At 44.0% G+C, this 17,322-nt stretch overlaps 1 protein-coding gene across 1 annotated transcript in view; it reads right to left on the bottom strand.

Moving 5' to 3' along the window:
• Positions 1-15,812, bottom strand: part of oca2 (oculocutaneous albinism II) — a 204,710-nt gene extending 188,898 nt beyond the window's left edge. Inside the window, exons 1-2 of the mRNA XM_046299807.1 lie at positions 15,764-15,812; positions 3,056-3,322 (exon numbers count right to left, since the gene is read on the bottom strand). Of these exons, the coding sequence (XP_046155763.1) occupies positions 3,056-3,291 (236 nt within the window). The 5' untranslated portion in view covers positions 3,292-3,322; positions 15,764-15,812. The remainder of the gene's footprint in view (positions 1-3,055; positions 3,323-15,763) is intronic.
• Between the last annotated feature and the right edge of the window lie 1,510 nt (positions 15,813-17,322).

Here is a 17,322-nt window from a genome sequence, read left to right as displayed (position 1 = left end):
ACTAGGATAATACCTCCAAGACAGGCTAACCTACATTATTGGTAATGGTGAGAGGTAGAGAGAGTCCAGGAGCCGACTAGGATAAGACCTCCAAGACAGGCTAACCTACATTATTGGTAATGGTGAGAGGTAGAGAGAGTCCAGGAGCCGACTAGGATAATACCTCCAAGACAGGCTAACCTACATTATTGGTAATGGTGAGAGAGAGTCCCGACTAGGATAAGACCTCCAAGACAGGCTAACCTACATTATTGGTAATGGTGAGAGGTAGAGAGAGTCAGGAGGATACCTCCAAGATAGGCAGGAGCCGACTAGGATAAGACCTCCAAGACAGGCTAACCTACATTATTGGTAATGGTGAGAGGTAGAGAGAGTCCAGGATAAGCAAGACAGGACATTAGGATAAGGACCTAGGATAATACCTCCAAGACAGGCTAACCTACATTATTGGTAATGGTGAGAGGTAGAGAGAGTCCAGGAGCTGACTAGGATAATACCTCCAAGACAGGCTAACCTACATTATTGGTAATGGTGAGAGGTAGAGAGAGTCCAGGAGCCGACTAGGATAAGACCTCCAAGACAGGCTAACCTACATTATTGGTAATGGTGAGAGGTAGAGAGAGTCCAGGAGCCGACTAGGATAAGACCTCCAAGACAGGCTAACCTACATTATTGGTAATGGTGAGAGGTAGAGAGAGTCCAGGAGCCGACTAGGATAAGACCTCCAAGACAGGCTAACCTACATTATTAGGATAAATCCAAGACAGGCTAACCTACATTATTGGTAATGGTGAGAGGTAGAGAGAGTCCAGGAGCCGACTAGGATAAGACCTCCAAGACAGGCTAACCTACATTATTGGTAATGGTGAGAGGTAGAGAGAGTCCAGGAGCAGACTAGGATAATAAGACCTCCAAGACAGGCTAACCTACATTATTGGTAATGGTGAGAGGTAGAGAGAGTCCAGGAGCCGACTAGGATAAGACCTCCAAGACAGGCTAACCTACATTATTGGTAATGGTGAGAGGTAGAGAGAGTCCAGGAGCCGACTAGGATAATACCTCCAAGACAGGCTAACCTACATTATTGGTAATGGTGAGAGGTAGAGAGAGTCCAGGAGCCGACTAGGATAAGACCTCCAAGACAGGCTAACCTACATTATTGGTAATGGTGAGAGGTAGAGAGAGTCCAGGAGCCGACTAGGATAAGACCTCCAAGACAGGCTAACCTACATTATTGGTAATGGTGAGAGGTAGAGAGAGTCCAGGAGCTGACTAGGATAAGAGTGGCTGATAAATGACTAAAATATACAGTTGAAATCGGAAGTTTACAAACACCTTAGCCAAATACATTTAAACTCAGTTTTTCACAATTCCTTAACATTTAATCATAGTAAAAATTCCCTGTCTTAGGTCAGTTAGGATCACCACTTTATTTTAAGAATGTGAAATGTTAGAATAATGGTAGAGAGAATTACTTATTTCAGTTTTTATTTCTTTCATCACATTCCCAGTGGGTCAGAAGTTTATATACACTCAATTAGTATTCGGTAGCATTGCCTTTAAATTGTTTAACTTGAGTCAAACGTTTCGGGTAGCCTTCCACAAGCTTCCCACAATAGGTTGGGTGAATTTTGGCCCATTCCCCCTGACAGAGCTGGTGTAACTGAGTCAGGTTTGTAGGCATCCTTGCTCGCACACACTTTTTCAGTTCTGCCCACAAATTTTCTATAGGATTGAGGTCAGGGCTTTGTGATGGCCACTCCAATACCTTGACTTTGTTGTCTTTAAGCCATTTTGCCACAACTTGGATGTAGGCTTGGGATCATTGTCCATTTGGAGCAGTGGCTTCCTCCTTGCTGAGCGGCCTTTCAGGGGAATGTCGATATAGGACTCGTTTTACTGTGGTTATAGATAATTTTGTACCTATTTCCTCCAGCATCTTCACAAGGTCCTTTGCTGTTGTTCTGGGATTGATTTGTACTTTTCGCACCAAAGTACGTTCATCTCTAGGAGACAGAACGCGTTTCCTTCCTGAGCGGTATGACGGCTGCGTGGTCCCATGATGTTTATACTTGCGTACTATTGTTTGTACAGATGAACGTGGTACCTTCAGGCGTTGGTAAATCGCTCCCAAGAATGAACCAGACTTGTGGAGGTCTACAATTTTTTGGGAGGTCTTGGTTGATTTCTTTTGATTTTCCCATGATGTCAAGCAAAGAGGCACTGAGTTTGAAGGTAGGCCTTGAAATACATCCACAGGTCCACCTCCAATTGACTCAAATGATGTCAATTAGCCTATCAGAAGATTCTAAAGCCATTACATCATTTTCTGGAATTTTCCAGGCTGTTTAAAGGAACAGTTAACTTAGTGTATGTAAACTTCTGACACACTGGAATTGTGATACAGTGAATTATAAGTGAAATAACCTGTTTGATAACAATTGTTGGAAGAATGACTTGTGTCATACACAAAGTAGATGTCCTAACCGGCTTGCCAAAACTATAGTTAGTTAACAAGACATTTGTGGAGTAGTTGAAAAACAAGTTTTAATGACTCCAACCTAAGTGTATGTAAACTAGTTTTAATGACTCCAACCTGAGTGTATGTAAACTAGTTTTAATGACTCCAACCTAAGTGTATGTAAACTAGTTTTAATGACTACAACCTGAGTGTATGTAAACTAGTTTTAATGACTCCAACCTGAGTGTATGTAAACTAGTTTTAATGACTCCAACCTAAGTGTATGTAAACTAGTTTTAATGACTCCAACCTGAGTGTATGTAAACTAGTTTTAATGACTCCAACCTAAGTGTATGTAAACTAGTTTTAATGACTACAACCTGAGTGTATGTAAACTAGTTTTAATGACTCCAACCTGAGTGTATGTAAACTAGTTTTAATGACTCCAACCTAAGTGTAGTAAACTAGTTTTAATGACTCCAAACTAGTTTTAATGACTCCAACCTAAGTGTATGTAAACTTCTGACTTCAACTGTACATGTAAAATGTAAATGAGCCATTTTGGACACAGACTCCAGCTAAGGTTGTTCCCACCTGTCTTCAGCATGCATAACACAGATCCCCGGGGATCTGGCGGAGGCCTGTTGTAGTTTCTGAGACTCTATCCTTCCTGAGAACTCCTCCAGCAGACGCAGACCTCCAAAGTTCCCCGCCACCTCGCCGTAGCCCCCTGCCACCGCCTCCGCTGTCCTCAGACTGGACCTTCCCTGGAGGCCAGGGGCTGCTGCTGGGGACTTCAGGTCCAGGTCGCTCTTATTTTCCAGATACATGTTGAGACTGGAGAGTAGTCCCACACAGGGTCTAGACAGAGAAGGAGAGACACAGACCAATAAAAATCAATGGGATTTGTTAAGGCCACACTACAGATTAGACCTATAGGTCAAAACAACACTACAGATTAGGCCTATAGGTCAAAACGACACTACAGATTAGGCCTATAGGTCAAAACGACACTACAGATTAGACCTATAGGTCAAAACGACACTACAGATTAGGCCTATAGGTCAAAACGACACTACAGATTAGACCTATAGGTCAAAACGACACTACAGATTAGGCCTATAGGTCAAAACGACGCTACAGATTAGACCTATAGGTCAAAACGACACTACAGATTAGACCTATAGGTCAAAATGACACTACAGATTAGACCTATAGGTCAAAACGACACTACAGATTAGGCCTATAGGTTAGGGATTCAAAAGGTTAAGGATACAGTTTAGGCCAAAAGGTCAAAACAGTATTTCCTTTCCTTCTTTGGCGTTATCAGATTAGACTAGCGTTAAGACAAAGGGAGGCCTGCAGATTAGACTAGAGTTAACAGAGAGAGAGGCCTGCGTTAGACTAGAGTTAACAGAGAGAGAGGCCTGCCCTAGATGAGATTAGGCCTAGGTTAGACTAGAGTTAACAAACTAGATGAGGTTAAGGATACAGTTTAGAGCCAAAAGGCATTAGATGAGAGTTAACAGAGAGAGAGGCTTTCCCTAGATGAGAGTTAACACTAGACTGCCCTAGATGAGAGTTAACAGAGGGAGGCCTGCCTAGACTAGAGTTAACAGAGGCCTGCCCTAGACTAGAGTTAACAGAGAGAGGCCTGCGTTAGACTAGAGTTAACAGAGGCCTGAGACTAGAGTTAACAGAGTCCAGCCCTAGGCTAGAGTTTACAGAGAGAGAGGCCTGCCCTAGATTAGAGTTAAGAGCGAGGCCTGCCCTAGACTAGAGTTAACAGAGAGGCCTGCCCTAGACTAGAGTTAAGAGAGAGGCCTGCCCTAGACTAGAGTTAAGAGAGAGGCCTGCCCTAGACTAGAGTTAACAGAGAGTCCAGCCCTAGGCTAGAGTTAACAAAGAGAGAGGCCTCCCCTAGACTAGAGTTAACATAGAGAGAGGCCTCCCCTAGACTAGAGTTAACAAAGAGAGAGGCCTGCCCTAGACTAGAGTTAACAGAGAGAGAGGCCTGCCCTAGACTAGAGTTAACAGAGAGAGAGGCCTGCCCTAGACTAGAGTTAACAGAGAGAGAGGCCTGCCCTAGACTAGAGTTAAGAGAGAGGCCTGCCCTAGACTAGAGTTAACAGAGAGTCCAGCCCTAGGCTAGAGTTAACAAAGAGAGAGGCCTCCCCTAGACTAGAGTTAACATAGAGAGAGGCCTCCCCTAGACTAGAGTTAACAAAGAGAGAGGCCTGCCCTAGACTAGAGTTAAGAGAGAGAGGCCTGCCCTAGACTAGAGTTAACAGAGAGAGAGGCCTGCCCTAGACTAGAGTTAACAGAGAGAGAGGCCTGCCCTAGACTAGAGTTAAGAGAGAGAGAGGCCTGCCCTAGACTAGAGTTAAGAGAGAGAGGCCTGCCCTAGACTGGAGTTTACAGAGAGAGAGGCCTGCCCTAGACTAGAGTTAACATAGAGAGAGGCCTGCCCTAGACTAGAGTTAAGAGTGAGAGAGAGGCCTGCCCTAGACTAGTTAACAGAGAGAGGCCTCCCCTAGACTAGAGTTGAGAGAGAGAGGCCTGCCCTAACTAGAGTTTACAGAGAGAGAGTCCTGCCCTAGACTAGAGTTAAGAGAGAGAGGCCTGCCCTAGACTAGAATTAACAGAGAGAGGCCTGCCCTAGACTAGAATTAGAGTTAACAGAGTTAAGAGAGGCCTGCCCTAGACTAGAATTAACAGAGAGAGGCCTGCGTTAGACTAGAGTTAAGCGAGAGGCCTGCCCTAGACTAGAGTTAACAGAGAGAGGCCTGCCCTAGACTAGAATTAACAGAGAGAGGCCTGCCTGTGAGATATTGCCAATTAAGTAGTGTTAGAGAATTGTGGGCTGGCAGGTATAATGAGCCTGGAAATCTGACTGTGTGAGATCCCCAGGGGAATCATAAGCTGGTCCATGTGGTCTAGACATGGGCTGCCCCATCATGTGATCACAACAATCAGCTACTACCATTGTGTGTCTGCATGCACACTTGGTCCTCATTCAGAAACTCCGACCTCTAAGCCGAGGCCCCTGAGGCAGAGAGAAGTCACATGACCCCTGGCTGGCCCTCAGCCTCCAGTAATGTAACATCCTTGTGGATACGCCATACTACCACACCATACTACCACACCATACTACCACACCATACTACCACACCATACTGCCACACCATACAGATCTACTAGTACCACACCATACTACCACACCATACTACCACACCATACTACCACACCATACTGCCACACCATACAGATCTACTAGTACCACACCATACTACCACACCATACTACCACACCATACAGATCTACTACTACCACACCATACTACCACACCATACAGATCTACTACTACCACACCATACTACCACACCATACTACCACACCATACTACCACACCATACTACCACACCATACTACCACACAATACTACCACACCATACTGCCACACCATACAGATCTACTACTACCACAGCATACTACCACACCATAAAACCACACCATACTACCACACTATACTACCACACCATACTACCACCCCATACAGATCTACTACTAACACACCATACTACCACACCATATTAGCACACCATACTACCACACCATACAGATCTACTACTACCACACCATACTACCACACCATACAGATCTACTACTACCACACCATACTACCACACCATACTGCCACACCATACAGATCTACTACTAGCACACCATACTACCACACCATACAGATCTACTAGTACCACACCATACTACCACACCATACAGATCTACTAGTACCACACCATACTACCACACCATACTGCCACACCATACTACCACACCATACTACCACACCATACTACCACACCATACAGATCTACTAGTACCACACCATACTACCACACCATACAGATCTACTACTACCACACCATACTACCACACCATACAGATCTACTACTACCACACCATACTACCACACCATACTACCACACCATACAGATCTACTACCACACCATACTACCACACCATACAGATCTACTACTACCACACCATACTACCACACCATACTACCACAGCATACTACCACACCATACAGATCTACTACTACCACACCACACTACCACACCATATTACCACACCATACTACCACACCATACTACCACACCATACATATCTACTACAACCACACCATACAGATCTACTACTACCACACCATACTACCACACCATACAGATCTACTACTACCACACCATACTATCACACCATACTACCACCACATACAGATCTACTAGTACCACACCATACTACCACACCATACAGATCTACTACTACCACACCATACAGATCTACTACTACCACACCATACTATCACACCATACTACCACACCATACAGATCTACTACTACCACACCATACTACCACACCATACAGATCTACTACTACCACACCATACTATCACACCATACTACCACCACATACAGATCTACGACTACCACACCATACTACCACACACACTACCACACCATACATATATACTACTACCACACCATACTACCACACCATACTGCCACACCATACAGATCTACTACTACCACACCATACTACCACACCATACTACCACACCATACTACCACACCATACAGATACTACCACACCATACTACCACACCATACAGATCTACTACTACCACACCATACTACCACACCATACAGATCTACTAGTACCACACCATACTACCACACCATATGCCACACCATACTACCACACCATACTACCACACCATACTACCACACCATACAGATCTACTAGTACCACACCATACTACCACACCATACAGATCTACTACTACCACACCATACTACCACACCATACAGATCTACTACTACCACACCATACTACCACACCATACTACCACACCATACAGATCTACTACCACACCATACTACCACACCATACAGATCTACTACTACCACACCATACTACCACACCATACTACCACAGCATACTACCACACCATACAGATCTACTACTACCACACCACACTACCACACCATATTACCACACCATACTACCACACCATACTACCACACCATACATATCTACTACTACCACACCATACAGATCTACTACTACCACACCATACTACCACACCATACAGATCTACTACTACCACACCATACTATCACACCATACTACCACCACATACAGATCTACTAGTACCACACCATACTACCACACCATACAGATCTACTACTACCACACCATACAGATCTACTACTACCACACCATACTATCACACCATACTACCACCACATACAGATCTACTACTACCACACCATACTACCACACCATACAGATCTACTACTACCACACCATACTATCACACCATACTACCACCACATACAGATCTACGACTACCACACCATACTACCACACCACACTACCACACCATACATATATACTACTACCACACCATACTACCACACCATACTACCACACCATACAGATCTACTACTACCACACCATACTACCACACCATACTACCACACCATACTACCACACCATACAGATCTACTACCACACCATACTACCACACCATACAGATCTACTACTACCACACCATACTACCACACCATACTACCACACCATACAGATCTACTACTACCACACCATACTACCACACCATACAGATCTACTATTACCACACCATACTACCACACCATACAGATCTACTACTACCACACCATACAGATCTACTAGTACCACACCATACTACCACACCATACAGATCTACTACTACCACAGCATACTACCACACCATACAGATCTACTACTACCACACCATACTACCACACCATACTACCACACCATACATATATTATACTACCACACCATACTACCACACCATACTACCACACCATACAGATCTACTACTACCACACCATACAGATCTACTAGTACCACACCATACTACCACACCATACAGATCTACTAGTACCACACCATACTACCACACCATACAGATCTACTACTACCACACCATACTACCACACCATACTACCACACCATACTACCACACCATACAGATCTACTACTACCACACCATAATACCACACCATACAGATCTACTACTACCACACCATACTACCACACCATACTACCACCCCATACCGATCTACGACTACCACACCATACTACCACACCATACAGATCTACTACTACCACACCATACTACCACACCATACTACCACACCATACTACCACACCATACATATCTACTACTACCACACCATAGTACCACACCATACTACCACACCATACAGATCTACTACTACCACACCATACTACCACACCATACTACCACACCATACATATCTACTACTACCACACCATAGTACCACACCATACTACCACACCATACATATCTACTACTACCACACCATACTACCACACCATACTACCACACCATACTACCACACCATACATATCTACTACTACCACACCATACTACCACACCATACAGATCTACTACTACCACACCATACTACCACACCATACATATCTACTACTACCACACCATACAGATCTACTACTACCACACCATACAGATCTACTACTACCACACCATACTACCACACCATACAGATATACTACTACCACACCATACTACCACACCATACTACCACACCATACTACCACACCATACATATCTACTATTACTACCACACCATAGTACCACACCATACTACCACACCATACATCTACTACTACCACACCATACTACCACACCATACATATCTACTACTACCACACCATACTACCACACCATACAGATCTACTACTACCACACCATACTACCACACCATACTACCACACCATACAGATCTACTACTACCACACCATACTACCACACCATACTACCACACCATACATATCTACTACTACCACACCATACTACCACACCATACTACCACACCATACATAACTACTACTACCACACCATACTACCACACCATACATATCTACTACTACCACACCATACATATCTACTACTACCACACCATACTACCACACCATACAGATCTACTACTACCACACCATACTATCACACCATACTACCACCACATACAGATCTACGACTACCACACCATACTACCACACCATACTACCACACCATACAGATCTACTAGTACCACACCATACTACCACACCATACAGATCTACTAGTACCACACCATACTACCACACCATACAGATCTACTAGCACCACACCATACTACCACACCATACAGATATACTACTACCACACCATACTACCACACCATACAGATCTACTACTACCACACCATACTACCACACCATACTACCACACCATACTACCACACCATACTACCACACCATACATATCTACTACTACCACCCCATACAGATCTCCTACTACCACACCATACTACCACACCATACAGATCTACTACTACCACACCATACAGATCTACTACTACCACACCATACTACCACACCATACTATCACACTATACTACCACACCATACTATCACACTATACTACCACACCATACTATCACACTATACTACCACACCATATTATCACACTATACTACCACCCCATACCGATCTACTAGTACCACACCATACTACCATACGATACTACCACACCCCATATATATACTACTACCCTACCATACAGATCTACTAGTACCACACCATACTACCACACCATACAGATCACCATACTACCCTACCATACAGATCTACTAGTACCACACCATACTACCACAACATACAGATCTACTAGTACCACACCATACTACCACACCATACAGATCTACTACTACCACACCATACAGATCTACTAGTACCACACCATACTACCACACCATACAGATATACTAGTACCACACCATACTACTACCCCATACAGATCTACTAGTACCACACCATACTACCACCCCATACAGATCTCCTTCTACCACACCATACTACCACACCATACAGATCTACTACTACCACACCATACTATCACACCATACTACCACCACATACAGATCTACTAGTACCACACCATACTACCACACCATACAGATCTACTACTACCACACCATACAGATCTACTACTACCACACCATACTATCACACCATACTACCACCACATACAGATCTACTACTACCACACCATACTACCACACCATACAGATCTACTACTACCACACCATACTATCACACCATACTACCACCACATACAGATCACGACCACCACACCATACTACCACACCACACTACCACACCATACATATATACTACTACCACACCATACTACCACACCATACTACCACACCATACAGATCTACTACTACCACACCATACTACCACACCATACTACCACACCATACTACCACACCATACAGATCTACTACCACACCATACTACCACACCATACAGATCTACTACTACCACACCATACTACCACACCATACAGATCTACTAGTACCACACCATACTACCACACCATACTGCCACACCATACTACCACACCATACTACCACACCATACTACCACACCATACAGATCTACTAGTACCACACCATACTACCACACCATACAGATCTACTACTACCACACCATACTACCACACCCCATACAGATCTACTACTACCACACCATACTACCACACCATACTACCACACCATACAGATCTACTACCACACCATACTACCACACCATACAGATCTACTACTACCACACCATACTACCACACCATACTACCACAGCATACTACCACACCATACAGATCTACTACTACCACACCACACTACCACACCATATTACCACACCATACTACCACACCATACTACCACACCATACATATCTACTACTACCACACCATACAGATCTACTACTACCACACCATACTACCACACCATACAGATCTACTACTACCACACCATACTATCACACCATACTACCACCACATACAGATCTACTAGTACCACACCATACTACCACACCATACAGATCTACTACTACCACACCATACAGATCTACTACTACCACACCATACTATCACACCATACTACCACCACATACAGATCTACTACTACCACACCATACTACCACACCATACAGATCTACTACTACCACACCATACTATCACACCATACTACCACCACATACAGATCATACTACTACCACACCATACTACCACACCACACTACCACACCATACAGATATACTACTACCACACCATACTACCACACCATACTGCCACACCATACAGATCTACTACTACCACACCATACTACCACACCATACTACCACACCATACTACCACACAGATCTACTACCACACCATACTACCACACCATACAGATCTACTACTACCACACCATACTACCACACCATACTACCACACCATACAGATCTACTACTACCACACCATACTACCACACCATACAGATCTACTATTACCACACCACCATACTACCACACCATACAGATCTACTACTACCACACCATACAGATCTACTAGTACCACACCATACTACCACACCATACAGATCTACTACTACCACAGCATACTACCACACCATACAGATCTACTACTACCACACCATACTACCACACCATACTACCACACCATACATATATTATACTACCACACCATACTACCACACCATACTACCACACCATACAGATCTACTACTACCACACCATACAGATCTACTAGTACCACACCATACTACCACACCATACAGATCTACTAGTACCACACCATGCTACCACACCATACAGATCTACTACTACCACACCATACTACCACACCATACTACCACACCATACTACCACACCATACAGATCTACTACTACCACACCATAATACCACACCATACAGATCTACTACTACCACACCATACTACCACACCATACTACCACCCCATACAGATCTCACACCATACTACCACACCATACTACCACACCATACAGATCTACTACTACCACACCATACTACCACACCATACTACCACACCATACTACCACACCATACATATCTACTACTACCACACCATAGTACCACACCATACTACCACACCATACAGATCTACTACTACCACACCATACTACCACACCATACTACCACACCATACATATCTACTACTACCACACCATAGTACCACACCATACTACCACACCATACATATCTACTACTACCACACCATACTACCACACCATACTACCACACCATACTACCACACCATACATATCTACTACTACCACACCATACTACCACACCATACAGATCTACTACTACCACACCATACTACCACACCATACATATCTACTACTACCACACCATACAGATCTACTACTACCACACCATACAGATCTACTACTACCACACCATACTACCACACCATACAGATATACTACTACCACACCATACTACCACACCATACTACCACACCATACTACCACACCATACATATCTACTATTACTACCACACCATAGTACCACACCATACTACCACACCATACATCTACTACTACCACACCATACTACCACACCATACAGATCTACTACTACCACACCATACTACCACACCATACTACCACCCCATACAGATCTACTACTACCACACCATACTACCACCCCATACAGATCTACTACTACCACACCATACTACCACACCATACTACCACACCATACAGATCTACTACTACCACACCATACTATCACACCATACTACCACCCCATACAGATCTACTACTACCACACCATACTACCACACCATACAGATCTACTACTACCACACCATACAGATATATGCCTACCACACCATACTACCACACCATACTACCACCCCATACTACCACACCATACTACCACACCATACTATCACCCCATACTACCACACCATACTACCACACCATACTATCACCCCATACTACCACACCATACAGATCTACTAGTACCACACCATACTACCACACCATACTACCACCACATACAGATCTACTACTACCACACCATACTACCACCCCATACAGATCTACTACTACCACACCATACTATCACACCATACTACCACCCCATACAGATCTACTAGTACCACACCATACTACCACACCATACTACCACACCATACTACCACACCATACTACCACACCATACAGATCTACTACTACCACACCATACTACCACACCATACTACTACACCATACTATCACCCCATACTACCACACCATACTACCACACCATACTATCACCCCATACTACCACCCCATACAGATCTACTAGTACCACACCATACTACCACACCATACTACCACACCATACTACCACACCATACAGATCTACTACTACCACACCATACTATCACACCATACTACCACCCCATACAGATCTACTACTACCACCCCATACTACCACCCCATACAGATCTACTAGTACCACACCATACTACCACACCATACTACCACACCATACAGATCTACTAGTACCACACCATACTACCACACCATACTACCACACCATACTATCACACCATACTACCACACCATACTACCACACCATACTACCACACCATACTACCACACCATACTACCACACCATACAGATATATGCCTACCACACCAGACTACCACCCCATACTACCACACCATACAGATCTACTAGTACCACACCATACTACCACACCATACTACCACCCCATACAGATCTACTAGTACCACACCATACTACCACACCATACTATCACCCCATACTACCACACCATACTACCACCCCATACAGATCTACTACTACCACACCATACTACCACACCATACAGATCTACTACTACCACACCATACTACCACCCCATACAGATCTACTAGTACCACACCATACTACCACACCATACTACCACACCATACAGATCTACTACTACCACACCATACTATCACACCATACTACCACACCATACTACCACACCATACAGATCTACTACTACCACACCATACTACCACACCATACAGATCTACTACTACCACACCATACTATCACACCATACTACCACCCCATACAGATCTACTACTACCACACCATACTACCACACCATACTATCACCCCATACTACCACACCATACTACCACCCCATACAGATCTACTACTACCACACCATATTACCACACCATACTGCCACACCATACACATCTACTACTACCACACCATACTACCACACCATACAGATCTACTACTACCACACCATACTACCACCCCATACAGATCTACTAGTACCACACCATACTACCACACCATACTACCACACCATACTACCACACCATACAGATCTACTAGTACCACACCATACTACCACACCATACTACCACACCATACAGATCTACTACTACCACACCATACTATCACACCATACAGATCTACTACTACCACACCATACTATCACACCATACTACCACCCCATACAGATCTACTAGTACCACACCATACTACCACACCATACTACCACACCATACTACCACCCCATACAGATCTACTAGTACCACACCATACTACCACCCCATACAGATCTACTAGTACCACACCATACTACCACACCATACTACCACACCATACTACCACACCATACAGATCTACTAGTACCACACCATACAACCACCCCATACAGATCTACTAGTACCACACCATGCAGGTGTTTGGTTGTATCTGGGCATTAGTTTCGCTGTTCCTGGTGCCTGTGGTTAAGACCATTCAGAAATCAAGCAGTGATCGCAATGATCGCAAACTGTCTAGCAATGAAATTGTATTAAATTAAAATAGAAAATCATTTGCGGAGACAGTGGATTAATCAACCATACAGAATGTGTGAATTAACTGCTGTTTGTCAATGAATGGCACTTTCTCCATTGTCAGAGATTAGTGAAAGGTTCCCAAGCTGGGCTTTAGTGGCACGGTATTATACTGTAGTTACTAGTCCTAAACTCACTACAACACAACTCAGTGATGACTGTGTTCATTGACTCTCACTACAATTACAAAACATAGTAAGCAATGTTAATGTTTCTAAACACAATATATTAAAGATTGAATTTATAGTAATGTTCAGTTGTTTATTCATGTAACAAAATACGCATACGCAACTACTGTTTTTTTAAAGGTTTTAGAACGCATATAACATTTAAACATTTCAACATTTAAACCTCATCTAAACTGTTTGATAATGGTCACCTGATACAGGACACGGATTACAAATATGGAATGACAAAAACATTATTATTTAAAAAAAATCTTACCTTTAAAATTGTATGCTGTGAGGCGCAATTCTGTTGATAGTGATGGTGTTTGTTTAGGTAGGATGATGGTGTTGATGATAGGTAGGATGAAACTAACAACAAATGTGGACTGTCCCATAAAAAGCCCCAGTTCAGTGATGTTGTTTCTGTCTTGGTGTTGAGATAAGCAGTCCTGCTCTGTTCCTTATCCACTGGGAGGGTTGGGTGGAACGAGAAGGAAAGGTGGAGCTGCTATCTTTCCTAGTCCAGGAGGAGAAGAGGAGGAGCTGCTATCTTTCCTCGTCCAGGAGGAGAGGAGGAGGAGCTGCTATCTTTCCTCGTCCAGGAGGAGAAGAGGTGGAGCTGCTATCTTTCCTAGTCCAGGAGGAGAGGAGGAGGAGCTGCTATCTTTCCTAGTCCAGGAGGAGAAGAGGTGGAGCTGCTATCTTTCCTAGTCCAGGAGGAGAAGAGGAGGAGCTGCTATCTTTCCTAGTCCAGGAGGAGAAGAGGAGGAGGTGCTATCTTTCCTAGTCCAGGAGGAGAAGAGGTGGAGCTGCTATCTTTCCTAGTCAAGGAGGAGAGGAGGAGGAGCTGCTATCTTTCCTAGTCCAGGAGGAGAAGAGGAGGAGGTGCTTTCTCCCCTAGTCCAGGAGGAGAAGAGGAGGAGGTGCTATCTCCCCTAGTCCAGGAGGAGAAGAGGAGGAGGTGCTATCTCTCCTAGTCCAGGAGGAGAAGAGGAGGAGCTGCTATCTCTCCTAGTCCAGGAGGAGAAGAGGAGGAAAGTAGAAGGGAAAGGCTCCTCTGAAGGGTCCCCTCCCTCCCCCTCCATCCCTCCCTCCCTCCATCCTCACCCCACATTGGTTACTCCCTCCCTCCCTCCTCTCGGAGTTACTCCCTACCCACACCCCTCCTCATTCCTCCCCTCCTCTCGTTCGTTACTCCCTACCCACACCCCTCCTCATTCCTCCCCTCCTCTCGTTCGTTACTCCCTACCCACACCTCTCCCCTCTAGTAGAGATATTAGAACTAAGTCCCCTAATACTAAGAAATGCATTGCCAAACCACATAGTTCAAATGTTTGTCTAATATCAATCACATTTCCATGAAGTGTGATCCACATACAGTTAATACGCAAGTTACTAGTTCAGTGCCTTGACTGTTCAGTATTGGGAGGGAGGCATTTTACAGGCCTGAATGTGGCTGTGTATTTGGCTTAAACAGTCAACCATCAACTGCCTGGCAGTTGGTCTGACTAAAACCCAACCCTTTCTTACTATTTGTGTGGAAATACTGTATATTAATGAGAACAACAACAAATTAAAAGTGAAACATTCTCTCTGTGTCCTTCTCTCTGTCCTTGCAGTGAGCATTTCATGTCCAGATAACCAGAGATACCCATCTTAATTCTCTTTCCTAGACTGGTCTGTTTGGACCATTAACCGACATGTGGCCTTGACTTTTACGTCATCTAACCTCGTCTCATCATTTTACGTCATCTTACCTCATCTCATCATTTTACATCATCTAACCTCGTCTCATCATTTTACATCATCTAACCTTGCCTCGTTATTTTACATCAT

This window comes from Oncorhynchus gorbuscha, linkage group LG15, assembly GCF_021184085.1.
Source record: "Oncorhynchus gorbuscha isolate QuinsamMale2020 ecotype Even-year linkage group LG15, OgorEven_v1.0, whole genome shotgun sequence".
Lineage (NCBI taxonomy): Eukaryota > Metazoa > Chordata > Actinopteri > Salmoniformes > Salmonidae > Oncorhynchus > Oncorhynchus gorbuscha.
Note: the sequence above shows the minus strand (reverse complement) of the source record. Positions and strands in the feature narration are given on the sequence as shown.